Source organism: Ambystoma mexicanum, chromosome 7p (assembly GCF_040938575.1).
Source record: "Ambystoma mexicanum isolate Mex_15411 chromosome 7p, UKY_AmexF1_1, whole genome shotgun sequence".
Lineage (NCBI taxonomy): Eukaryota > Metazoa > Chordata > Amphibia > Caudata > Ambystomatidae > Ambystoma > Ambystoma mexicanum.
Window position 1 is genome coordinate 102,544,718 of NC_090939.1, and position 25,828 is coordinate 102,570,545.

The following is a 25,828-nucleotide window of genomic DNA, read 5'->3' on the forward strand; positions in this document are numbered from 1 at the left end:
CTCTGCGTTGGTGTGATCCTCTTACATTTCTCTAAAGGAAGCAAAAGGTTTAGAGAAGACAAATCCAATACCGTGGGAAGGCCAGCATGAATTTGTTTCTGTACTGCAAACATTTTTGAAAAGAAGCCAGAGTTCTGCTCTGAAATGGCACTGGTTATATGACTCCCATGGCCAGCAACTGGTTGATCTCCTGCCACACAACCTTGCTCCCCGACAGGGGAAATAGAATGTAAAAAGGTTGTAGGGGAGGAATTGATAATCATCCTTCTATAGCGACACATGCTTCGTGACTCTCACGTCATTGTTTTCCCTTTAGGGTCTGAAACTTAGGACTGAGTGAAGAAACCCTGGGTAGGGATCTCAGCAGCTTCCTCTGCTAATGCCATGGAGATTTGTCCTGGAGCCTATGATTCCTCCACTGCAATCATTTGAAAGATTGCGATCTGACAAATGAATACTGGATCTGGAATGAGTTTTCCAGATGTTTAGAGAAACAAAGGATTTAGCCATCTGTGTGTTAGTCATTTTTATCTTGGTGTGCTCCTCGCCAGTGCTAGGGTAAAAAAGTTAATTGCATCGAAAGGCAAGCCCAATATTTATTCTTGGATGTCGATATTGAATTTAGCTGCCCGCATCCAAGCCTGCCTTCTAGCATCAGACCCTGAGCCGGCGGTACCAGAGTCTGCACACTGTCATATCAGAAGCAACTTGCTTAGCCTCCATCAAGCCAGATCTGAAGGCACCCTGATGTTCTTGAGGAAGTAGAGACTTGAAATCCCCAAGCTTCCTGCATAACGTCTGGTTGCTATCATATGCATTGGCTTGCCGGAGATGGTGGGCGGAATTGTGATCTACCTTTCATTCAAAATAATATACGAGTACGTCCTCTTTGATTAAAGGGTAACTGGAAGATGGCTGATTGGATGGCTTCCTGGCTGATACCACTGTAAATGATTGAGTCTGGGAAGTGGAAGCCGGACAAAGTATCCTTAAGTGCACATTCCTGCACCAGGTGTACCCTGCATATCAGATGAGATAAGTGTGGTTTCTCCCAGACCTTCCTGACGTCAGTAATAACATCTATTTGAATATGCACCACTGATCTCGAGGAACCCCTAGAGGCTACAACTAAGAACAACACCCCATCCTCTGGGGATGGTGACTCTGGTATGGCAATGCCCATAAATTAGAACAATTACTTGAACTTTTCATGAAGAGCCCTTGCTGAAGTTGAGATTTTACCCCCACCTCATCCCCTGTATCATCAACGTGGTCTGTTTCCATGGGGCCTGAACGAGTCATTGGCTAAGTAGGGCTAAAGGAGGACTGAGATGGGAGTCACTGGAGGCAGTGGATCTGGTGCCAACCGCGCATCTGTGGAAGCTGTGAAGCGTAGGATGGCGGTATGCGTTTCTAGAAAAGGATGCTTGAACAATGACAGCTCTGCTTTAGTTACTGGTGTCAAAGGTGCAGAAACTGGAGTCAGAATAGAGGCCTGCATATCCTTAATTAGGCCTTTGAAATAGCTTCCCATTGCCTGCTAGGTCATCAACGTCTGCAATTTAGAAAAGAGAAGGTCCTCATAGGACAGAGCTGTTACAGTTCTGTGCAACAGTGAGCATGAAGGGTGGAGAGCCTTTGTTTCCAGAGGTCTCTGGAGATAAGCAGAAACTGAGGCCCCAAAGGATTGAATCTGGAGATTGAGTGTAGAGTCCAATCCAGCCAGGTAGCAATAGGTGGGAACATCGCTACAACCCGACGGTCTCAGAGTGGAGAACCCAGAGTTCTTCCTCTAAGAGATGTTCCTCTCTGCAATGGTGCACATTGAGGGATCCTGCCCTTTGAACAAGGCTTTGGAGCCAGGAGACCCTGATTGAGATGGGCTATCAAACCTACAGTCCACTGCTGCCCCTCGGTCTGCAAAGAGCTGGCCGACATCTTCCTGACCATGCAAATCTGCGGCAGAGGCAGGCATTTCTGAATGGTGTCAGTCGCTACAGGGCAACTGGGATGGCTGTGACCTGAACCTAGGTGGGATCACAGGTCCAGGATGTTGTCCCTCTGTAAAAGAAGTCCCGATGGAGGTTAGCCCCTTTGACAGGCTTAGAGTTCTGAATGCTACCTCGATCAAAGCTCTGATCCCAGGTTCCATGGAGCCCTCAAACCGAAGGCTTTTAGCCCCACAAGGGTGGAACCGCAGAATTGCTGTTACAGCAGCTAATCATTGAAGGTCCCGGAGGAACCCAACACCCACGGAACCAAGAGAACACAGAAACTTGTTCCCACGCTAGGGTTCTGAGGAAAAAGACTTGCTTACCTTCAATGCCATCTTAGAGTTGGTCTTCACAAACTGCTTCAGGTCCAGGAGAGGAAGCCTCTTAAATATCTCCTCCCACCAGGCTAAACGATCCCGGACAGAATGCACTAACAATGCATCATAAAAGGTATAAGAATCCACAGTTTGGTCCAGGCCTAAGCACTTAAACCGAAGCATGTCGGAACCGGCTGCTGGGAAATTCCTGTTACATAGGTGACATGCTGTAAGCCCAGACTGTTTAGCATAAGCCAGCTGTTCAGAGGCAATAGGAAGGCGGGAGGCAATAGGAACAAGATAAAAAAATGAAAGAATGTGGGGTGACAGGAAATAATTCATGCATGCTCATGCGGCGTCCAGTCTCCTGAGTGTGGTTGAAAGGGCTGGCGCGTGAAGCCGGGAATGGGGCAATGATTCATGTATGAGAAACATATTCTTATGCAAATTTCTTTTGCTCAGAAAGACTCTGGTCTGCCCACAAGCGGGGACATCCATGACTATGGAGGAAAGGGGACAAAGCATTGGAGCGTTATTGTTCATGATAAATCGGCATATTATACACATCCATCTCGATCTTTGAGGGTCCCTGGGTATGCGTGTCAAAGTCTGCGGGTAGTGCCTCATTGTATGAGCTGCAGCCAGCCAAAAGAGGGGGGCCTTCCAGAGGGCTGATAGAGGCACCCAGTGATGGATCACCATGAAATCTGCAGGTAATCCTATCCCTGGTATTGCAAAATATTTGCAAAGTCCCAGGGGTAGATAACATGGTCCAAGGCATTTTAAATTATGGTAAATTTGAAGGCATATCTGAGTGCCGGAGAAAATGTTTGGACTTGTGTAATGAAAATTGTGTTCATTATTATGATGACTCTGATGATGTCATCACTTCTTTCCCTGCGGTAACCTCTCCATATGCGGCCAGGGGACAGCAGCTACTACCTGATCGTGGGGGCGGCTCTATGAGGGAGGACCACCTGGGGGGAGGCCACCCTTATGGGGAGTAGACAACATAATTAGGAAAGATCACATACTCCCCTTCCCTTTTAGGGATGGTCCCTCCATTCCTCATGCCTTAATGGCATATTGTGACACTCTCCCTCAACCATCTACCAGATCTATGTTAAGTAATCCCTGACATGACAAAGAACATTATATCAACCACTGAGACAAGGAAGAGGTAGGAAGCAGTAATTATCACTTCCAAAAGGTTCCATACCAGTTTCCTCTACATCAAATAAGGAACAACGTGAGACGAGAAAGAGGGATAAAACAATGAAGATCACTAAAACCGGTAAGACCATACAGCTGTCTAGTCTTTGGAAACTATTCAATCATGCAGGGAAGTTTAAAACCAGTGCAGCTGACAGCAAGCAGAGAGCCGCAGACGCTGAGCTGCACGGTGACCTGTGCGGACACTGACCAGTACGCTGAGCCAAAGGAAGCCGCAGAAAACAGTGTCAAGGCTGTCCCAGGCGGCAGAAGAGGAAACCTGAGTGCAGACGGCTCGCTTTTGGAACGCAAGGCAGCAGGAATCATATATATACACGGAAAAGTCCCCACAGCAAACAGGACCATGCCGAGACAGCAATCCGAAGGGAGCCGAAGCAGAGAAGTGCGACGGACACTACAAGCACCCGGTAAGCACATGAAAAACGAAAGGGTTACCGGGTTGCCTGAGAGTGTACGCTGCTTAAGAGAAGCAACACGCGAGCAAAGTGAAATCCTTGAAGAAGCTAACATATCTGTAAGCTATGCCACAAAGAGGTTGTTGAACCTGCACCTTAAAAGAGAAAGCAAAGTTGTTTTGAAAGAAAGCCAAGTAAAAGTGAACGCACTGGGAAAAGGGGCAGAGGCCCATTGTATGAAAGGGAGATGTATTATTGAAATAAACTCTGTTAAACAAGCAACAATACGCCAACAGTGGGCAAATATAATTTCACGGATAATAGGAAAACTTAGTGTGTTAAAGCCCTGGCAGTAGAGTACACCAGGCAAAGTTAAGTGTGTATAATACGTTGCAGGAGGGAGAGTATTGCAAGGAAAATCCATGCCGTTGAGATTGTAACGTGTCATAAAACTCATTGTGTAAAAGTCCGGACAGGAGAGTACACCAGTTGAAGATACGTGTTTAAAGATTGTATGAATGTCCTGGCAGGAGTGTATACGAGGCAACGTTAAGAGTGTGTAATAAGTGACAGGGTGAGAAGTATCCCAAGGCAGACCCGTGCCACGGAGATTGTGAAGTGCTATAAGAGTGGAGACAGTAAAGTGAGAATTCCTAGGAAATCACATGCCCTTAGGATTCTAAATTATTTGAAACGTGAAGGAAAACCTGGGGAAATTAGCTATTTCCCTGAGAACTTTGAATGCGCCAGGAGGAGGGAGCTACCCTCTTGGGGTTCTAAAGAACTTGGTTATTCTTTATTTGATTTTTTTCATATTAAAGGGAACCAATGGAAAGGGGCCATTCTCTGGAACTATGAATATTATCCATGGCGTTAATTCCACCCATTTACAAGAAGGGATCTCGGGATTCCCCTGCTTCGTATAGACCCATTTCCGTCCTGGACTCCATTTTTGAAATATTGGGTCGCGCCATACTGACCCAACTGAAGAACTGGGTTGTGACTAGTGGAGTTCTCTCCCAGGTTCATTTAGGATTTAGGCCAGGGCTGGGCACAGTAGAACAGGCACTTAATCCTTACTTGGCATACTCACTTTACCTGAAGGAGGAGCCCTTCTATCTGGCATTCATGGACCTGAGGACGGCATTTGACAAAGTCAACCGTGCCAAGTTGTGGGATATGCTCAGGTCCATGAATTGCCCGGGGCACTGGTGAACCTTCTGGCGAGGCTGCATGGCACCATACAAGCATGTGTGAGGAGTGGTGTTAATGGGCGTTCCACAAGCTCCTTTAAAGTCGAACTTGGGGTGTGCTGTGGATGTGTGCTGGCAGACCTACTATTATGTCTATATATAAATGGTCTCCACAAGCACCTATTAAAGGCCTCTCCTGATGTCCCAAAGTTGGGTGGCCAGCCCCTACCAGTCCTGGTGTATGCGGACGATTCTGTATTGATGGCCCGTACTCCAAGGGCCTTGCAGGCCCTCATCTCAGAATATGCAGTCTTCATGGAGGGCAGGGACCTGGTGGTAAAAGCAGGAAAGTCAGCAGTGATGTCCTGCTGGAAGGGGAGACGAAGGATCAACAATGTCAGGGCTATGTATTGTATGAATACTGTTATTCCCAGGGTTGATTGCTATGGCCCACGTAAACAAACAGGTCCTGCAGTTCAAGCAGGCTTTGGGTGGAGTTTCTAGGGCCATGTCCATGTTTAAAGCAAAGCCAATCGCCCCTTTGTTACAGTTGTACAAGGGGAAATCAGCTTTGGTTGCTAAATTTGGAATGGAGTTGTGGGGGCACTCCAATGTTAATGCGGTCCAGACCATGGATAACCAATTTGTGAAAAACTTATTGTGGCTCCCAAATTCGGCACTAGCTTAAGCTATGGGGTAAAGGTGGTGCGTCACTTACCCATGAATGGATCACCTTTCTGACAGATAAGGACCCGGGAGACAAGATCCCGTGGTTGTCCTACATCAGGAAACAGCTGAGGCGGATCAATTGCACACATCTGTATCCACCCAGTATTATGCTCTCCAGGGCAGAAATTGATCAATGCACTGATTGTCTTTATGAGTCTGTGCATGGGTTGCGGCAAATGCTCCCTCCCTAAGGAAATATTAGTGAAATCTTTATTCTTCCGATAAAATACTATATGAAAATCAACTGACAACCTCATCTTTATTATTTACGAACCTTGAAGTACTCCTGTGATACCCTGATAAGAACTATATTTTTGAATGTCTTGACTGAATGCCCGGATCCGGGCCCTTTTTGAGAGCGGTTGTGTGACCTTGTATTCTTACTTGGTCTTTAGCTGTTGGTGTATTTTGAAGTCTGGGTGTCTCCAGACTTGTCACAGCCAGCTCCATTCAAATATCTACTATTATACATTGTTTACCTCTACATCTACCTGGATATATAAACATTTCTAAACTAGTGGTGCCCACTTACTTCCCTGTTTTTTTCTGGCTCATTTTAGAGCCATACTCCCTGCGGAAAATACTTTTCTTGCCCATCCATCTACTCTCTTGTCATCCCTATCCGGAGGTATAGTAGGATAAGGTGCTTGCTTGGAAGTTGCAGTAGCTGCCTGTACCACAAGACTCTCTGGAGTGGGGTGTTTAGACAGATAGTTAGGATCACTACTGGAAGGGCGGTATTTTTTGGTCAGATTTTTGTTCACTGCCAGATTAGTTTCCGGCGTATCCCAATTTGCTGCCACCCTTTTTAGGAGAGTAATATGAAGAGGTACTATAGAATCCATCTGCGGACCCTTATCAAGGATGTCCGTCAGATCATCCTGTTCAAATGGGAGGATAGGCCTACTCCACTCCTTATAGTCTACCACTTTTTACATTAGCTGTCTATATTAAGCATCTGCGTGCTCACCAGCCTCAGGTCTACCAATGTTCAGCTCAGGTGAGGTGTCTACGCCACTGGCCATTTGTAAATTATCATGAAGGTCTTTCAACCTCGACTCTTCTGAAATAAAGCTTTCAGGCACATTTGGTGTACCGAATTGGAGACCAAAAGGTGCATCATTGTCTGACCGTTCATTTTCCTCATATATTGAGGTGAGAGACTTAAAATAATATTTCCTTGGTAAGGGAACATAGTTTCTTTCTGGTATAGAGATCAAAGGCTTAATAAACTTTGGATTCGACACTCGAGAAGTCGTTGAAATCTTTTTTGGTTTCAGTGGCATTATAGGTTTCAGTGGCGCAGCTGGCATCGATGGCGCCGCCAATGTCGATGGTGCAGCTGGCGTTGGTGGCACAGCTGGCATTGATGGCGCCACCAGCATCGATGGTGTCGCCAATTTCGAGAGCTTAGCTGGCATTGAAGGCGCAGCTGGCGTCGATGGCATTGATGACTTTGACTTATGTTTAGTCTTACAGCTCGAAGGATCCTTTGATGACTTGTCATTGTATCAAGACCTCGAAGGCTCCCATTGAGGATTTGGCCTTCGTCCCGGGTTCGAAGGCACGCAGGATTTGGCTCGAGCCCTTTCCTTACCGGCTTCGTTGGAGGGTGCCGTAGGAGCAGGGCTTGCCATGGGTTTTTGTTGTTGAAATATTTTCTATGCTTCCCATTTGGCATGTGTGGAGTTTTTTGTGGGGCAAGATACCCTCTCAGGGGAGGTGTCTAACGACAAAGTCGAAGTAGGCGACCTGTGGTGCCTCTTTTTTTACGTCCTTGATGACGGTGAGGAGTGGTGGGAGCCACTCCTCGATCTTGATCTTTTAACTTTCTTCCTCTGAGGAGAGTCGCCTTTCGATTCGTAGGTTGAAGGTTGAAGGTTTTTTCGACGGAGTAGATGGAGATTTTTTGGGGTTTCTACCTAACGCCAATTTCCCCTTTTGCTCCTTTAGGGCCTTTCCGGTCATAGACTGGCACTTGTAGCATGCAGAGGTTTTATGCTCCACCCCGAGACACCATAGACATATTTGGTGTGGGCCGGTTAACAAAATTTTCAATTCACAATCTCGGCACTTCTTGAATCCAATCTTTGGGGAAGTCAGTGTCGTTTAAGAAGGCATATCGCGAACAACAAAGGCAGCGCATCGTATTTCTCAAAGCGATAGTTTACGTGGAAAAACAGAACTGAAGCCAACGGGCACTGCGCATGCTACATATGCCTTTGATGATATCCTCGAGACCGAGGCCCTCGAGGGACATCGAGTCAACTGCATCAATGCACAGTGCCCTCTGCTGAAAAAGAAATTCCAAAGCAGCTGAAGCTGGATATCGAAAATGAAAGATGAGGAATACATGGGAGGACACAATCCATTCTAATACGATTTTGGACACAGGACATATTTGTACTTTGGACATCTTGACAACGGATAGATCCCTTCTTTTTTGATTGAGATAGGAAATGCGTCCTAGATTAGGGATAGTGAGGTAATTACCAACCCTTATTATTTTGAGTAAAAGTGTATAACCAAACCATGAGTCCTCTGTGTCCGGGTCTCATTCCTAGCTACTCACATTATATAATGAACATCACTTAAAATGTCCAAGGGCACATTATCACATTCAGACTTGGGCATGTACAAAAGAGGCATGCTCTATGGTCCATCACTAAGGACCCTCTCCAATTTCTCTTTAGTGTCACCCTCGTATGGCATGAAGCTGTCATAAGTTGTGGAAGAGTGGTTGCGTATGGTATTTGTTATTGCCAAGAAGGTCATTTTGAAGGTGTGCAGGTTGGATAGAAGATCTTGTCTCCTTAAGGGAGGAAGATTTGCTAGACGAAATTCAACTCTATCTCAGCAGCATTTAATGATTCCTATGCCTGACCCCCTTGCAACTCATACACTGTTAACTGTCTACCATCCTCTGCCCTCCCTTCCTTTTCCAACCCTCCCTTTTGTTTGTACATCCGTCGTCATCTCATCTGGGCTTTATGTAATGCCTAACATTTCCCCTTCTAGACGGTTAAAAAAAGTTCAGACCTGTTTCTCAGGTATCACACGTCCAGCCAAGGGGCTCAAGCCGTTTAGATCCTTTGTCAATTCTGATAGAATTTGTCCTGCTAAATGTTTTAGTTTGCTTTTCAAATCTATTACGGCTTTGTAACAAAAAAAAAAAAGAAAGTTATGATGTGTGCTTCTTTTTACCTGCATCTACTTTGTCTCAACATGTTCTCTGTTTGTACTCTCAGTTGTGTCCAATACAAATTTTATTTAAAAAGTCCCAGGGAGGAAGAGGATTCTGGCAATAGTGCTTTTTAAAATGATGGTGAGCATTTCCTTTTCATTAGGATATGTAGGAATAGGCAATGCTGGAAAACAGTCCTGTAGTAATAACTCAATATCATGCAAGTAAATAGATGTTTAAAAAGGAGGCATAGACTAAGCATGTTGTTCAATGTGTATGAGGAGATACAAGTATTTTGTGCATCTGTTGTACTTAACATATTATTTGATGGATCCAACTAAATTCCACCTTCAGTAGCAAGGGAAACTCCAATTGAGCATTGTCTTTTGATTGGGCTCCATGCAAGGACATGAGTTTTCATAAATGGATGCAGACCCCGCTGACCTCTTACCTTGAGGTTGTCGTTTTATGCATGGGAGGTGCTTCCTGAACCGAGGGGTCAAAATGATAACCAAGCCAATCACAACGCCAACCGCTGCTACCACCACGCCAATGATTGTCCCAATGGATTCCTCTACGCCAAGATTACCTGGAATTAAATTGACAAGTATATGAGACACAGAGCTCCATTGGTGGGACATAGTGTACATTAGGGAATCTCAAACTCTCTGAGGCCAAGCCCAATGTCTCAAGTGAATAAAACACATTTTCATGCAGCTAGGATGTCCACACAGGTCCTATTCTGAGATACAGAGCCCTGGGATCAAGAATGATGTGACTGTCAAGTAACATAGTTCTAATTATTTTTGGGGGGACTGTACACAAGTGGGGGCAACTTAAATGTTTTGGCGTGCAACTTTAAATCTTCCACAGTGTATTCCTGGTGTGTTGATACGCTATGAATTGGGATTAATCTCTTTAACTGCCTGGCGTCTATGTGCCTTATTTCGCAAATGCTTGTTATCCACATGTGATAATTCCACATTATCTTCCATCTCTAGGTATTTGCTTAGCTCCGTAGAAGAATTTCCGAGACATTGGTCTACAAAAAGTTTATCAATCATGGTGAACGCTGACATATCACTTGAGCTTCTTGTATTTCATCCGGAGCAAACAAAGAAGAAGGTGTATATGATGGACTGGATTGACACTAGAACTCAGTGTTTAACCTACAAAGACTTTGATTCTACAATCTTTGGACCCAAGCGTTATAAAGACACTGCTGCTTATTTACGCTTGGCACCATCTGCTGCTATAAGAACGGCCATTCTTCGTTTGCGGCTTAACATCTGGCCCACCCGTGAGGTTAAAACAAGAAGAAAGCAAATTCCCTCTGACCTCAACTGGTGTAGGTTTTGCAAAAATATAACGATTGGAGAAACTCTACAACACTTATTATTGGACTGTCCTGCACTTACCACTTTAAGAAGATTGCACTTTATTAACCACTTTGCGTATTTTGCGCAAATTGATCCTAGAAATAGATGGATCGCCTTGTCAACCACTGAATGTATGAGCATAAGAATTCCAACCATCAATTTTTTAAAAGCCTTAAATATGGAATGAAGTTAAAAAAAAAAGAGGGTGCTTTGTTTATCTCTTTCCGATAAATCTGTATGATAATATTGTAGCATTTTGTAAATTTTTATGAATCTTATTTTTACTTGGATTTGATGTTTATGTATTTTTCCATCTCTTATAAATTGAAAAAGTTGATGTAATTTCAACTATATTCAATAAATAAAAAAAATAAAAAAAATAAAAATAAATGTAAAATATGGAGTCTTTTCCAACTGGGGTAACAAAACAGGATGACCTTCTCCAAGGTTCTCCCTCTCTTTTTATGCACAGTTAGGCCTTCAGTCCTCTGTAGGAGCAGTCCTAGTCCATACAGTTCACAAGTGGTTTTTGGTTACAAACATTTTAGAAGGATCACATCACTCTTCTCTGGCGCTGAAGGCTCAAGGGGAACCCAAACACTTTTTCTGCTTGAGCGAGGCTAATTTTGGGCTTTCCGTGGTCCCGTATCCCACAACTAATCCAGCCCCTGATGTCCTGTAACACTCTATGGGTGTCTTCACAGATGACGAAGGGGTCGGCCAGAAGAGAGGCAGACGGGTCAGTTCCTACTGTCCTTCCTTCTTGAATATGTCAGCGCAATCCCCTGTCCCCACTGCAACCTACTCGTACCTTCTGGACCTGACTTGGTCATCTATGACCTTCCTCCTCCAACTGATTGTTCTTTCATCAGTACTCTTCCTCAGATTAGATCCTTAATAAAGTCCTGGTCTCTCTGCTCAGTTGTCCTATTTCACCGTCCACTTCTCGTGAACAAAATCTAGTTCTTCCTCTTCACTCCCCTCCTCCTTCTCATTCTGAGATGTCTTTTCTCCTACCTCCGTTTCATATACAACCTAATTTCCCTAATTGTCATCTCTTTCTTTACTTTGGTGTCCATCTCCTCCTCCTTATCTGAGAACATCTTCTCAATAGCACTTTGGTTTGATCTTATGGCCACCACCATAAGATTGGGCTGTTCCCATTGCTACTACCTCCTTTCTATCACCTCGACTATTCCTGTTTCCACCACCTCTTCTTTTTACCTTGGGTTGGTCTGGTCGCTGCCACCTCCTCTCTCCCACGTTTGGCTGTTTTTGTTGCTGCCACCTTGCCACCACCCTCAGCTGTTTGTGATCTCACCTCTTTGCCACCAAATAGGCTCTCCTCCAACTCTGTCATAGGCACATCCTGAGCCACCTTTTGCTTGGCTGTTACAACCTTCCTCATTTCTTTTACTAGTACCACCTCCTGCCCTTCTGGTCTCACCAATTCTTTCTCTTCTGATCCCACCACCTCCTGGGAACCCCCCTGTAGATGTCAGCTCCTTCTCCCTCCGGCTGTCACCGCTCTCTTTCTTTCCAGCTAAAACCTTCCCCACCACACTTCACCTCTAACCTTCACCAAACTCGAGCCTCCTGCTGCTGCAACCCACACTATAGCAAAACACAAGAATGGCTGGACAGTTTAAAATGTATCTTAACCTCTGGCATCGGCTCTGGGCAACCATCCAGACCATTGTTCTTCACCTGCCAAGCCAATACAGAAGGGAAAATACCACATGCAAATCAGGTTTGGACCCCACCCCAAACGTCCTGCCTGAACTGCTATGTGATATCCCTCCTGCACGAGACAACAAACATCCCCAGACAGTTTTTGGCCTTGTTGGGCCTCATCAGTGATGAGTAGCTTGGGTCTCCAGGCCCAGCGGGCATGGGAGGCACATCTGGGCATACCCGACCCAGTAGGAGTGACTATATCAAAACACTCAAGGTGATCACTGAAAGGGTTAGAATGAATCTTAACCTGTGGCATTGCTCTGGCCAACCTCCAGACCATCGCTCTTCGCCTGCCAAGCCATTAAAGAAGGGTAAATACCATATTCAAATTAGGCTTGGTCCCACCCCAAAAGGAGCAATCCAGCCCAAACTGCTAGATCACATCCCTTCTGCACGAGACCACAAGCATCCCTAGACATGTTTCAGCCTTGTTGGGCTTCATCAGTGATGAGACGCTTGGGTCTCTAGGCCAAACTGTGCCACCTGTGATTTATAGGGCTCTTTCTTCTCTCCATTGTAGGAACTTCTGGTGAGGGTCTGTACTTGTGTTACCGGAATGAAATAGGGATGTGATTGGTTATTGGCACTGAGTGCATTTGTGTCTGCTTTGGGCTTACAGAGTGAGGCAAAGTCTAATATTGGAAATTGTCAGTGCTTTAGTAACATTGTCCTTAGATATACTCGGAAGATGTGTTTTTGCAACATCATATCACATGATTCCCTGACTTATAATATTGGCCCTTTTAAGTAGTGAAATTACTTTTCTTAAGTTTCGGACAAGGTTTTAACAATGTTACAACACAAGCTAGTAGTGTCTAATGAATGGAAATGTGTTCCCTGTATTCCAGGTTATGGTACAAGAAAGACAAATGGTAAGAGAGTATGAAATAACTAATTAAAAAAGGACAAAGTAACAATAGGAAAGAGCATTCTTTTACAGTGAGGCTTTGTTATCTTTAATGTAGTTAGGCATATGCCCAGATTTGAATCCCAGGTGGGTCAACTCATCCCTCTATCCTTCCAAAGATTGATAAATTAAATGCCAAAAAGTGTAATTGTAAAGGGACGCATGTTTAATAAAAATGTGGCTTACTTCTTTATTGGATATGGCAAGCAGTATTTCGCTTATTTCTAGTGCATACTTTGCAGTGCTACCCTGCCTACCTGTAGGGAGATCACAGACCGATTTATATACCTCTCAGCTCTTTGCCACATCTGTTCAGTGGTGCCCAACTGCAGTGTTACCTGTTAGGCATCCAAGATCATAAATCATGCTGAAACCTGCTCTAACCAAAGGGCCACATCTTCTTAAAGTCACAGAGCAAGATCTACTCATGGGATCCTCTCCATGCTTACATGATCAAGACAGTGCTGCAAAAGGTCTGTACTTGGACACAGAACTGGTGGTGGCTGTGTGGGTGCTTCCCTTACACAGCAGGAGTGCTTTGAAGGTTGGTCTTGATAGTGGAAGCCCGTTAACCCCTCCATAAGGACGGTACGAGATGAATGAAAGATGGTGCCAACTAAGTGGTATGTATGTGTGCGCCTCCTAGTGTGGTGCTGGAGTCAGTGCTTTTTCGGAAGAGGCATGCGATTAATCCAATGATATCATCACTACCTTTCTGGCAGTGACCTCCCCACATGTGCCCAGGTGATGGCAGCCGCTACCCGATTCGGACCCTGGGGGAGGCTATATGAGGGAGGATCACATGGGTGAGACAGGCTCCAGGAGGGAGTGAGTGTATCAGCAGACAAGACATGGTATCCCTTCTTTTGCCCTTGCAGGACAAACCTCCCATTTGTAACACTCTAATGGACTATTGTTATTCCTCCCCTGCTGTTGAATCTCTCTAATTTCAAACTGCTAACCAACTCCCAAACATTGCCTTACCATCAAAACCTATTAAGAACATTCCTCCAATGTTTTCATGCAAGTTATCCAAAAGGGACTACTGTTCCCAGAAACACCTTAACACTTTGACGAGGAAGAGGCGTATAGGAAAGCAGAGCAAAAGAAACCCTGAGCCCAAGCAGTGCTCTAGTTACTGGGAGCACACACCTGTGCCTGGGGCATTTAACACAGGACCGCCAGAAACCATGGAAGACAGCTGGTGGGAGCGGCTTGCTCCATACTGTGCGATCGATCTGCTGAAAAGCAGAGAGTGGAGCCAACCGTTTCAGGTGATGAGAAGAAGGCAGCTGTATGAGGAAAACTACACATGCCAGGAACGCCAGAAGCCAGAGCAGGGTTCCTGGGTGTCCATCAGTGAAAAGGAAGCAGCAAGACACTTACCGTGCGAAGCAGAGGAGCCCAGCTGGAACCATGGGAAGCAGGGAAGCGGAAAGCCGATGGTTGCGAGGAAGAAAACACCCAACAACCTGTTTTCGGCAACCTGCGAGAAGGACAAGGAACGCCATGAAGAACTGTCCACGTTGGGACGAAGGGAAAACCGGGGTGTATTGGTCGAGCACGCCGCATGCAAGTAATTGGACAAAACAGACAGGAGAAAGAGAGAGAGAAATGTATGCATTAAACCCAAAAGAGAGAAAGTGAAAATATATTTGCTAAAGAAGGGAATCTTTGAAGTTTGACAATATACGCCAGATATACATGTAAGGAACAGCAACAAGTCAGTTTATGACAAAGTGAGCTAGCCAAAAAGGCTAAGGTGGTGAATTACCAAGAGTGGAAGTTCGAGAGGCGTGGCCAGCCAGTGGACGATGTGCACGTAGTTCATGGAGCTTCCGTACCATCGGCCCGATCCTGCTAATATCCTGTGACATATCCCTGATGCAATAAAGTTACGTAGAAGGTGGCTGAATGTGAGAGTGCAGGGCTGTGAATGGTGCCCCTGCAGGGCTAACACATGCGGTGTGAGAGCCAGAACCTCGGGCTGCCTTGGGGAGCTGAGACGCAGCGACTCCGCTCCCAAGATGGCCACCACACTCTGCTGAAAAAGGGCAGAGATAACCCATGGACAGCTGGGCTGGGCGGGATAGAGCGCCGGCCATAGGCGCCTGGAGAGAGCTGCAGATATCCCGACCTGGACCGGGGACAAGCACAAAGTGCTCTGAACACCCGCCAAATCCCTTTGTGCACAAGGTGGCTGACGTGGGGATCGGGGACCCGCCACAGAACCTTGCCGTGTGAGAGGTGGAGCAAGGAGCAGAGGAGCGAGGGCGCTCCGCAACCACACAACGTCGAGATGTCCGGGAGCATGATGTATGGTGTCCTGCGAGGAGGGGGACTGAATCCAACACCGGGCGGCTGGAGGACGGAGGACGGGGCGCTCGGAGGTGGAGGAAGGAGCAGAACACTCAGTAGGTGAGCGGGTGAATTGCAGCACAAAGCCCCGTGATCCCCCCGCAGTGACAATGGACTGGCGGACCAGGCTCACATTAAGGGGACCTGAAATCAGGCTACGGACTGCACTGAGAAGAGCCGGCTGTCGCATGTGGGTCTTCCGATCTCACGGCAAGCCCTGGATACTGGCACTAGGCAGCGCCACAGCGGCTGGCTATAATACACTGCCCTAGTGGCCGGGCTGGGGAGGGAGCCAGTGTGGGTAGAGGACTGGAACACTGAAATCAGGCACCAGCACTGACATTAAAGCTCAGATATAACAGCAGGCCCCCTTCCTGTTGGACCCTGCCAATACGGTGCGCCTTCTGGGGCCCTTTGGTGCCAAATAAAAACATGAAGGGAGCTTTGGGAGTGAAGGCCCCCCTGGGGGAGACCCCAGAGAACAGTACTCAGCGGCACCAACACAGGGACCTAACCTTCACACATCCAAGGGTGCAGGCAGTAACCATCACCCCCCTGAGGAGGCCCCCACGTTGGTGGCTACCCTGATCAGGTAACATAGGGAGATTCAGACGAGAGAGCCCGCCACACAGCTACATGAGGTCGCTGACAAGAGACATACCGTGAAGACCTGTGGGCTGGGCTTGCAACCAAACCGAGAACATATCCGTTTTCAAAATGGTCAAGGGCCAGCAATGGATGGAGAAATACACAGAGGCGAGAGATAAGGTGCAAAAACAGGAGGGGATGAACCGGACTGTGGAGGAAGGAGCAATTGGAGGGGGGTCAGTGGAGTGACTCTGGACTCGTTAATTGAGGTAATCCAAGCCACCAGGTCCACGTTGCAGGAGAGCATCAAGCAAGTGGGGGTGGACGTCTCCCTGCTAGGAGCCGATCTAAAATGGGCAAAAGGGTCACAGAGGTGGAACAGAGGGTCAGTACGGTGGAGGATGACATCCAACTTCTCAAGAACTAGGTCGCAGGCTTGGTGGGGGCGACCAGGACCCTGGAAACAAGAGCAGAGGATGCAGAAGGCCGCTCCAGGTGCTGCAACATCCGCCTGATCGGAGTCCCGTAGAGAGAAGAAGGCCCCAGCGTGGAGCTATTTGTGGAGATCTTGATTTTGAAGGTACTGGGAATGAAAGGTCTATCCAAGTTCTTCACTGTGGAATGGGCACATTGTGTGCTGGGGAAGGCCACGCCTCTGGGATCCCCGCCAAGGCTGACGGTGGCTAAAATAATGACCTTCCGGGATCGGAACGCCATTCTACAAGAAGCCCGTAAAGTAGGCTTGTACGAGATAGGAAACACGAAACTGCATATCTTCCCAGACTTTACGATGGAAGTACAACGCCAGAGGAGGACATATGATACAGTACGACGTTGCCTTAGAGAACTCAAATTTTAAATATATGAAGTTTTTCCCGGCTAAATTAAAGGTCATATCGGGAGGCAAGGCATGGCTCTTCACATCATCGAAGGAAGTTTGGGACTGGCTAGACACTGTGCAGCAGAGCAGGGATCCCCAAGATGAAGGCGCTGTGGCGACAACGCAGGCTCGCACACAGGGGTGACAACGGCGAGGCATGAGCATGGGATGGGTCCACATAAACTCGCTACTGGGGTATGTGGAGGGAGAATCAAAAAGGAGCAGTTGCAACGGAGAAGAGGTGATGGGGGTACGATGGAAACCCCCCCCCCCACGACACCATTGACTGCCTCCCATGAGTAGTGGGGAAAAGGTGGGATGGACAAGTCAAGGGGTCCACGTTTTGGGAAAGGCGGGGTAGAACCAGGAGGGGAGTCACCCACACGCCACAGTTGGGGTGTTTAAGACATTTGGGAAGGGTGGAGGGGGAGAGGGACGAGTTGGAGGGGGAGGCAAGTTGGGGGGTAATGGAGTTGAATACACCAAGCAGGGAATGGGTGTGCACAGGAATAGGGTCCAGGGACAAGGAGATGGGGGGTCTGTGATGGCAGCTACAAGAGGTATGGAGGAACCAGGGCGGGTGTGTGGGCGCAGGAACTGGCGGCAGTGGAGAGGGGGAGTTTGGGAGAGAGGTACTCGAGAGGGACAGAGCAGTGACTTGAGAAAGGGCTCCAGCAACTTCGATGGGTAGGATGGGAGGCCTAAAAATTGGGACGTGGAACGTCCGGGGATTGGGGATGTACCAGAAGAGACGGAGAGTGGGGGAGATTCTGAAGAGGCAAGGAAAACAAGTTGCTGTTATACAAGAGACTCACATGAGTAAGGAGGAGTTAGGAAAATTGGGGAATCTATGGGGAGGACAGGTAGTTGGAACGACATATTCAACCCAAGCTAGGGGGGTGCTCATATGGGTAGCTAGAAGGGTACCACTGAAGGTGGAGACGGTGCTGAAAGACGAGGCAGGTAGGACAGTGATTATGGTGGGCCTACGGGAAGGTAGAACAATCTGTCTGGTCAACTCATACGCACCGAATGTTGGCGATAAGGAATATTTTCCGTCGGTACTGCGCATGATGGCGATATACAGGGGAGATATGGTGGTGTGGGGAGGGGACTTCAACTGTCACTTGGATGAGCGCCTGGACGGGTCTGGGGTCCCTAAGAAGCCCATGACGGTGTCACTCCATAGAATAATGAAGGAACTCGAGCTGGTGGAGGTGTGGAGGGAAAGACATGGGGAGGAAAAGGGGTACTCCTACTATTCGGGCGTGCATGGTTCCTACTCCCTGCTGGACTAACTCCTAACAGGAAGGGAACACTGTCAATATGTTGAGGAGCTGGAATACCTGGGTTGCACCCTATCAGACCACTCCCCCTTAGTGGTCACAATGTTCAGGGCCAATGATAGATCCCCCCGACGGCTATGGTGACTGCAGAAAGAGGCACTAGGGGATGGGGCGTTTGTTGGCGAACTTCGGGGAGGGATCACAGCTTACTTTGAGCTAAATGAGGGGTCAGTAGAGTAAGGGAGTTACTCTGGGAGGCCTTCAAGGTGACCATGAGAGGGAAGTGTCAGTCCATGACAGTAGGTATGCGTAGACGGCTCCTTGACATGTTACGACGAACAGAAGTCCAGGTGGCGGAGCTAGATGGGGAGGCGGGAAGGGGAGACCCGGTGGGGGAATGCCTGGCACAGAAACTTGAACTCCACCAAGAGACCGTGGCAAGCCTGTTGCGGTTTGATTGTAGCAAATGGGATGTTCAATTGCTCAGGAGGAGGATAAGATGGGTAAATTACTGGCCTGGCTGATCAGTGAGGAAAACCCATGTTGGGCTTTCACCCAAATTAGAACTAACTCTGGTGGAAGTAGTGGGGACCCAGAGGGAAATTAATGGAACATTTGCGACATTCTACAAGGAACTGTATAGTAGAGAGAATGGGTATGTAGATGCAGATGTGGAGGACCTTATGGAATCACTAAGTTTACCGAAACTGGGGAAGGACCTAAGAGAGGAGTTGGAAGCCCCAATTGAGGAGGGAGATATCTGCTGTGCGATTTGCACTATGAGGAAAGGCACTGCACCTGGTAGTGACGGATTTCCGGTAGAATTTTATTCCAGGTTTATTGACCTCCTGGCGCCGCAGCTCCAGTAGGTGTATGAGGAAGCTTTCCAAAAGGGTCATCTCCCAGCATCTATGAGAGGCGGTGATTACTGTGATATTGAAGGAAGGGAAGGATCCGATGGATTGTATGGCGTACCGGCCAATATCCTTACAAAATGTTGACAGAAAGATTCTGGGGAAAATCTTAGCCACCAAACTGGCGAAGGTAGCGCCGCAACTGGTCCACCCGGATCAATGCGGGTTTGTTGGGGTAAGGAACACGTCTGGTAATATCTCTCGCCTTCATGTCGTGGATCTAGTGAAGACACAGAGGCATGATATGGCGATAGCCTCCTTTGACGCCATGAAGGCGTTTGACTCGCTGGAATGGAAATGGCTATTCCGGGTGCTGAGGGAATTTGTGTTTGGGGATAATATATGAAGATGGTTGGGCCTGTCATTTAATAAACCAACATCGATGGTGAGAACCAATAATTGGGTATCCGAAACATGGGAACTGGGTAGGGGGACACGGCAGGGATGTGCAGCTTCCCCAATTCTATTTGTCTTGGCCCTGGAACCATTGTAGCATTTTTACGGCAGGAAATGCTGGAGGCGGGGATTGAGGTCAGAGGCATGTAATCTAACTATATACTATATGCGAACGACCTACTGCTGTATGTAACAAACCCTAGGATATATCTCCGAGAGCTGCACGAGATATTGCGGAATTTCTGGTTCATGTCCGGCTTTCATACTAATGTGGAAAAATCAGTGCTGTTCCCGCTCCGGGGGTTACGGGATACCCCATTGGAGGATCTACCAGGGTTGGGAATAAAATGGGAGAGGGAGTCATTTAAGTATTTGGGTATAAGGATGTACCATGACATGGAAGATACGTTTGTACATAACACAGGGAGAGCGTTGTCAAAAATAGGAGACTCAGTTCAATTTTGGAAAGACTTAACCCTCTCCCTGATGGGCAGGATAGCACTATGCAAAATGGTGATCCTGCCGCAACTTCTTTATCTCTTTACCAACATACCATATGTGGTGAAAAAAGTCTTCTTTAAAATGCTGGACGCCAAGGAACGGGAATTACTGTGTAATACGGGAAGGATGAGGCTATCCCTGGAAATATTGAAAAGATATAGAGAGGAGGGAGGATTGGGTCTACTGAACTATGGGAAATACTTTGCTGTGGCACAGCTACAGTCGATACTGCTGTGGGACCAACCCGGGGGGAAACCCTAAAAGGACTGATAGGTGATTTGCCACTGAACTGGAGAGCGGTGGAACTGCTGTGGCACCCACTGGGTAATAAGGGGAGGTCCACGGTGTTCGAGGCGGTGAGAGGGACGTGGAAGAAGTATGTTGACACGCGAGGGGTAGAGGGGCACTATGATGGTAGACTCCCATGGGGCTTGGATCAGAAACTCTGCCAGGCGATTGGAAGGGCAGGAATACAGAGGCTGCAGGAATGAGGGTGTGAGATGGTGGGGGATCTTTTTGAGGGTGCAAAGCTGCTTACCTGTAAAGAATGGTGTTTAAAGTTCGCTCTCCCACAGGGGCTTTTCCTGGCATATGGTGCGGTGGTCCGAAGACTGGCGGAGGTATCGGAGGAACCGGGACTGAGTCCAGTGCTGCGGGTACTGCTAGAGAAAAGGAGGGGTAGGGCACGGATTTCATGGATTTACAAAGCCCTGCGGGAAGGGGAGCCCTGGGAGGGAGTTAAGGAGAAGTGGGAGGCAGACCTGAGATACCAAATTTTGGAAAAAGAGTGGACTCGGATATGGGAATTGGTCTGGAAGACAGCACGTAACGCCTGCTTCCAACTGGTCCAATTTAACATCATACACAGGAAGTATGTAACCCCAGTGAGGCTACGAGCGATGAAAAAAGAACTGCCGGACGAATGTCCCAGATGTGGAACAGGCCAGGTGGGATTCTGGCACATGATATGGGAGTATGGTGTAATAGCTGAATACTGGGACGAAGTGATAAAAGGGGTGAATCGCTGTTGGGCACCAAGTGGGAACGGAAGCCAGGTGTATATATATGGGGCAAACTCCCAGGGGGAAAAAACTAAAAATACGGAATAGGATGGGCCGGTTTCTGTTGACACTGGCCAAACGCCGGGTAGCTATAGCATGGAAACGCCCACAAGGCCCGGCTATAAATATGTGGCGGGCAGATGTCCGTAGGTGGGGTATGGTGGAATTGACAATTTTGCAGACGGCAGAAACTGAGCTGGGAGAGGAGAGAGTGATGATACACTGGACCCAATTGCTGAATGACTTGTCAAAGGCCAACAACCTGCAGCCACCATGAAGGGTGGATGGCCAGGCGCGGGAGATGGAGGGGGAAAGAGGGGAATAGGGATGGTGAGTACCAAGGGAGTTGCCACAGAGTCGCCCGGCTCTCAGGGACGCTACATACCATGGAGGATCGTCTGATGGGAAAGATGGAGAGGCCTGGAGGGTATAACCTGGATATTTGAATGTGGGGAGAGCTGGGAGGGGGGGTTTATCTTCAGGGGCTGTGATCACGGTTATGTTTAAAAATGTTAATAAAAAGTTTTTTTTTTAAAGAGTGGAAGTGCAAACAAAGGCACATGAGCGATGGTGTGAAGGCAAGAGAGCAGAGAAACCATGGCAGGAGAGTACACCAGGTATCCTTACAACCTAAAGCCCAAAGATACCTGTGAATCATTTTTGGTATTGATCAAGAGAAAAGACAAGAACTGTTGTTTGTAAGAAAACATGAAGAATGATTGAGGGGAAGGGAGACACCCTCTGGAATAAGGCTCAATATCCTTTTATAACTTTTTGTTGGAGTTACTTATTGCTTTGCCCATTTGAACATTTCTAGAACACTGAAGGCCAAAGACATTATCCTTTTACTTTAAAGTTCATTTCCTTGGAATGTGAGGGTCAGAATAGTACTTTGGAAACATGAGGGTTTTGTTTTGGACATTCTGACACTGAGAGATCCTTAGTTTTGCGTTTAGGTAGGGAAACACCTCTAGTGCAGGGACAGCGACGCATTTTCCCAACCCCTTTTATTTATCAATAAAAGTCTTTAGCCAAAACCATGTCTAACTTGTGTCTGAGTTTCCATATGGTGTCAGAAGTGGGATCGGGCTCAGTTGACACAAACTGGGGAACCCTCAAGTTTGAAAAGCTTAGCAACAGAGCTTCCGATCCATCAATAGCTACAGAACATTCCATTGGTTTTGACCTATGCAGTAGCAGGGGGAAATTGATACAACCCGGAGACTGAGTATTGATACCAACTGACTTGGTCCTAATACCCCCACCAGGAGCCTATCTCAGACTTGCCTTTAAATCAAGTGTCGCCTGTCGCCTTGGTCTAGATGTCTTAGCAGTCATCAAAGATCCTGATTACAGGGGCCACATAAAAATATTGGTTCAGAACAGCGGGAAAGAGATACATCAGGTTAAAACGGGAGAAAGAATTGTTGGGGAGTATGAAAATATGGGAGAATATATTCAACGTCCTAAACGGGCATGGAAATACAAGCTGTGAAAGTCACTGTGAAAAGGCACACTGCAAAGAAACATGCAGCCCCATTTAGCAATGGCTTCCTGTGTAGGCTCAACAAGGCACCAATAGCCATGCTTTAATTAGGCCATAACACACGCCTTATCAGGGCTCCAGATAAAGCGAGTAGCAGGCCTTTTTATGCATGAAAATCTTGTAAATACGCCAGCTTTATTATTTTCCTGGGTACATTTACATACAGGTTTAGAGCAGAGGGCAGTGCAAAGGTCAAGTTACTTAACAGAAACCAGAAGGCTTCTTGTGATTTTATTCTACATGGATGTAATTGCAAGCCACCTCTGAAACAGAATGTATTTCTCTGAAGCCTTTAAAAAAAAGAAAATGCACACTGGTAAAAGGAATGGTTTCTTTCCATTCAGCTTCAGAAGCACTGTGCATGTTTTCCTAGAATTTTAGGATTGTATAATTAATAAGATAGAAAACTAAGTTGCAATTGAGAATTATTATTGTTTTAGCAAGTTATGCCCTTTTTCCAGTGAAAGCAAACCAGTATTGCACAATTGTATTTTTCAGAGTTCCGGTGCTGTGTGCATAATCATGCAGAGGCAGATCATTTTTACACTGTGTAAAATGATGACCATGCACAGTCTAGTTTACATCCATTCAACCTTGCCGTCAATGGGGTACATTAATATAAATGGTCAGTGGCAGCAGAGTCTTTGCTCAAGGGTGAGTAATTGTCATTACACTGATCACAGGTGTTCTAGCCTCTCAAATCTTCAAGACTACAACTAGAACATATAAAATCTGACTCTCAAGAAAGTGCAAGCGCTGTTCAAAAACAAATAAATGAAAGTTACATTGGTAATTGAAATAGAAACTCAGAAAAACCTGTCCCTGTGCCTGTGATAATCCAGATAGGTATTTAACTTTATGTATCGCTTCATAAATGGTTCGTCATACATCTAGGTCCTGTGATCATTATACCTCAGCCGATACTCTTAACCAACCTCTGAAGGATGTTAGCCAATAAGACAGCTCAGCCGATTGAGTACTTGTTGCTGCAATCTCTGCGTGATCTGTGGGTTGCGGGTTCGAATCCCGGCAAGTGCAACTCAGCCTTTCATCCTTTTGAGGTCGATAAAGGAGTACCGACTTTGGTGGTAATTGTGATAAATATGTTCTATGTACAGCGCTTTGCCAAAAGATCTACATAAATAACCATTTTACCACTAGATTAGATATAGAATTTAGCAATGTTGTCTTTATGTTGAAATTATATAGTTCGTGATTTTTGTCATCAATAGCCGACACGTGTTTCGACCGTTGTGGTCGTTCTCAAGGCTATATTGGTACAATTCGCCACATTCAAATGCACAATAATTCACAATAAAATTAGACAAAACATTATATTTCATGTTATCAAAAAAATGCTACAAATAAAAACATATCACACAGGTTGAAGTAGGTTTCGAGAGATGCAAGCAACCATGGAAATTTAGAATAAAGAAAAGAACCAAATATTTGATTACCAATCTAATACACATTGTCATACCTTATGAATAATGTGATGAATTAAAAACTTGATGCATTCAAAATCTATTTACAATGTCATGTGACCACGTCAGTTGACCACCCGTTACTCTCCTTCCTTAAATTATCCAAACATTCACCCATGTGAAAAATCCTTATTTTCCACCCAATTGTGCTCCTGTAGTCAGGTGTCTAAAAGTATTAAATAAGCTTGCCCTTATCACGAATTTCTTTCTTGGCATCTATATAAATGAATGCAATAATGATGTGCACTGATTAAATAGACCCAACATGTCTGCACACTGTATGGATAAATGCCCACCTGATAGTACTGCCAGAATAACAGAACAAAATTAGTGGTATCTTCTTCTAAGTCTCTGGGATAGTTCCCTCTGACCTGAAAAGGTTTGACAGAACACTTGTAAGTGAAACTATTTAATTGTGTTTATCCAGGCTATAGAAATTAGATTGTTTAGGACCTACCTTTTCCTGGGTTCAATCCCTCGTTCCCTCTTAATTATGTCTGCTCGCGCTAGACGCAATGTTGTATTATGCTATATTTCGCGGCAAAAAAACGCGATTGCGACGTCCGTTCGGCGCGATGTCGTCACGCGCATAATTGCGTGTGACGTCACCACGCCCCGAACGCAGTGTCACTTATGCTGGTCGCCATGTTAATGTGGACTTGGCAGAAAAATGGGAGCAAAACGTGAGTTCAAGCTCAAAGATTATGTTAGAATTACTAATGACCCATGCCACCAGAGAACACAAACCGGTGATAGAACAAATTAACCAAGTAAAAGAGGAAATCAAGGACATGACCAATGCAGCGACAACCAAACAGAAACATTTTGAGAAAATGAATGAGATACTGAGAGAATACCAAGACGAGATTAAAATTAGAAAATTTAGAAAATTCTTTTGGGATGATAAAGATTATAAACTTGACAGAATATGTACATTTCAAACCAAATATGATAACAGTAGCCCTAAATCCAAACCCAGTTCATCTCATACTACTCCTGCAAACTCTGATCCAGATTCAGAGGAGGAGATTCGAGAAACAGAGAACCTGGAAACAGATAGTAATACAGGTAATAGATCCAAACCACAAAACCAACGTGGCTTTACTTTTTTAGAAGAAATTCGATGACGCAAAAAAGGAGATCAGAGAATATATTTCCAGAAACAAGTCAGGTTCCAAATTCCATCAGGTACCTCTATTCCAACAGCCAACACCACACTAGGGGCTGGCGGGGGGAGGGGGAAATGCAAGCGGAAGTGGAAGTTCAGACGAAGACTCAGGTCGCCCAGGAATTTTGACGAGATCAACAGTCAAGAAAAGATTAGCGCAACAACATCAGACCTAGTAGTCAACTTATCAGATTACAATTTGACTAGAGAAGAGATTTCTGTACTGAATAAGGGTCTTTCCTGAGCACCTGCAATTCACACCAACTATGTAGAGTTTCAAGTTGATTTGTTCAAATTTGTGCAAAAATTGAAATTAAAAAAGTATTTTGCAACACAAGTACGTTCCTTCATACCATCTGAAACACAAGAACCTTTGAGTAACCTGACTTTGTCAGACCTCAAGAATATTGAGATCCTTACGTCACTCAACAATGAAGGGAATTCAGACTTGGATTCGATCTGTGCAGATTTAGGAGTGCATTCTAGGAATTTGGAAATGAGGGAACTTAAAAATTCATCTAAATTTACACCGCATTTTACTATGGAAAATGTGATAGATATATTTCACAAATCTATGA

The 25,828-nt window shown here is 46.1% G+C and overlaps 1 protein-coding gene across 1 annotated transcript in view; it reads right to left on the reverse strand.

Annotated features, from left to right (window-relative positions):
• The window catches only part of LOC138525735 (V-set and immunoglobulin domain-containing protein 10-like), a 437,483-nt gene that overhangs the window by 30,578 nt on the left and 381,077 nt on the right, over positions 1-25,828 (reverse strand). Inside the window, exon 3 of the mRNA XM_069635883.1 lies at positions 9,497-9,634. Within this exon, the coding sequence (XP_069491984.1) occupies positions 9,497-9,634 (138 nt within the window). The remainder of the gene's footprint in view (positions 1-9,496; positions 9,635-25,828) is intronic.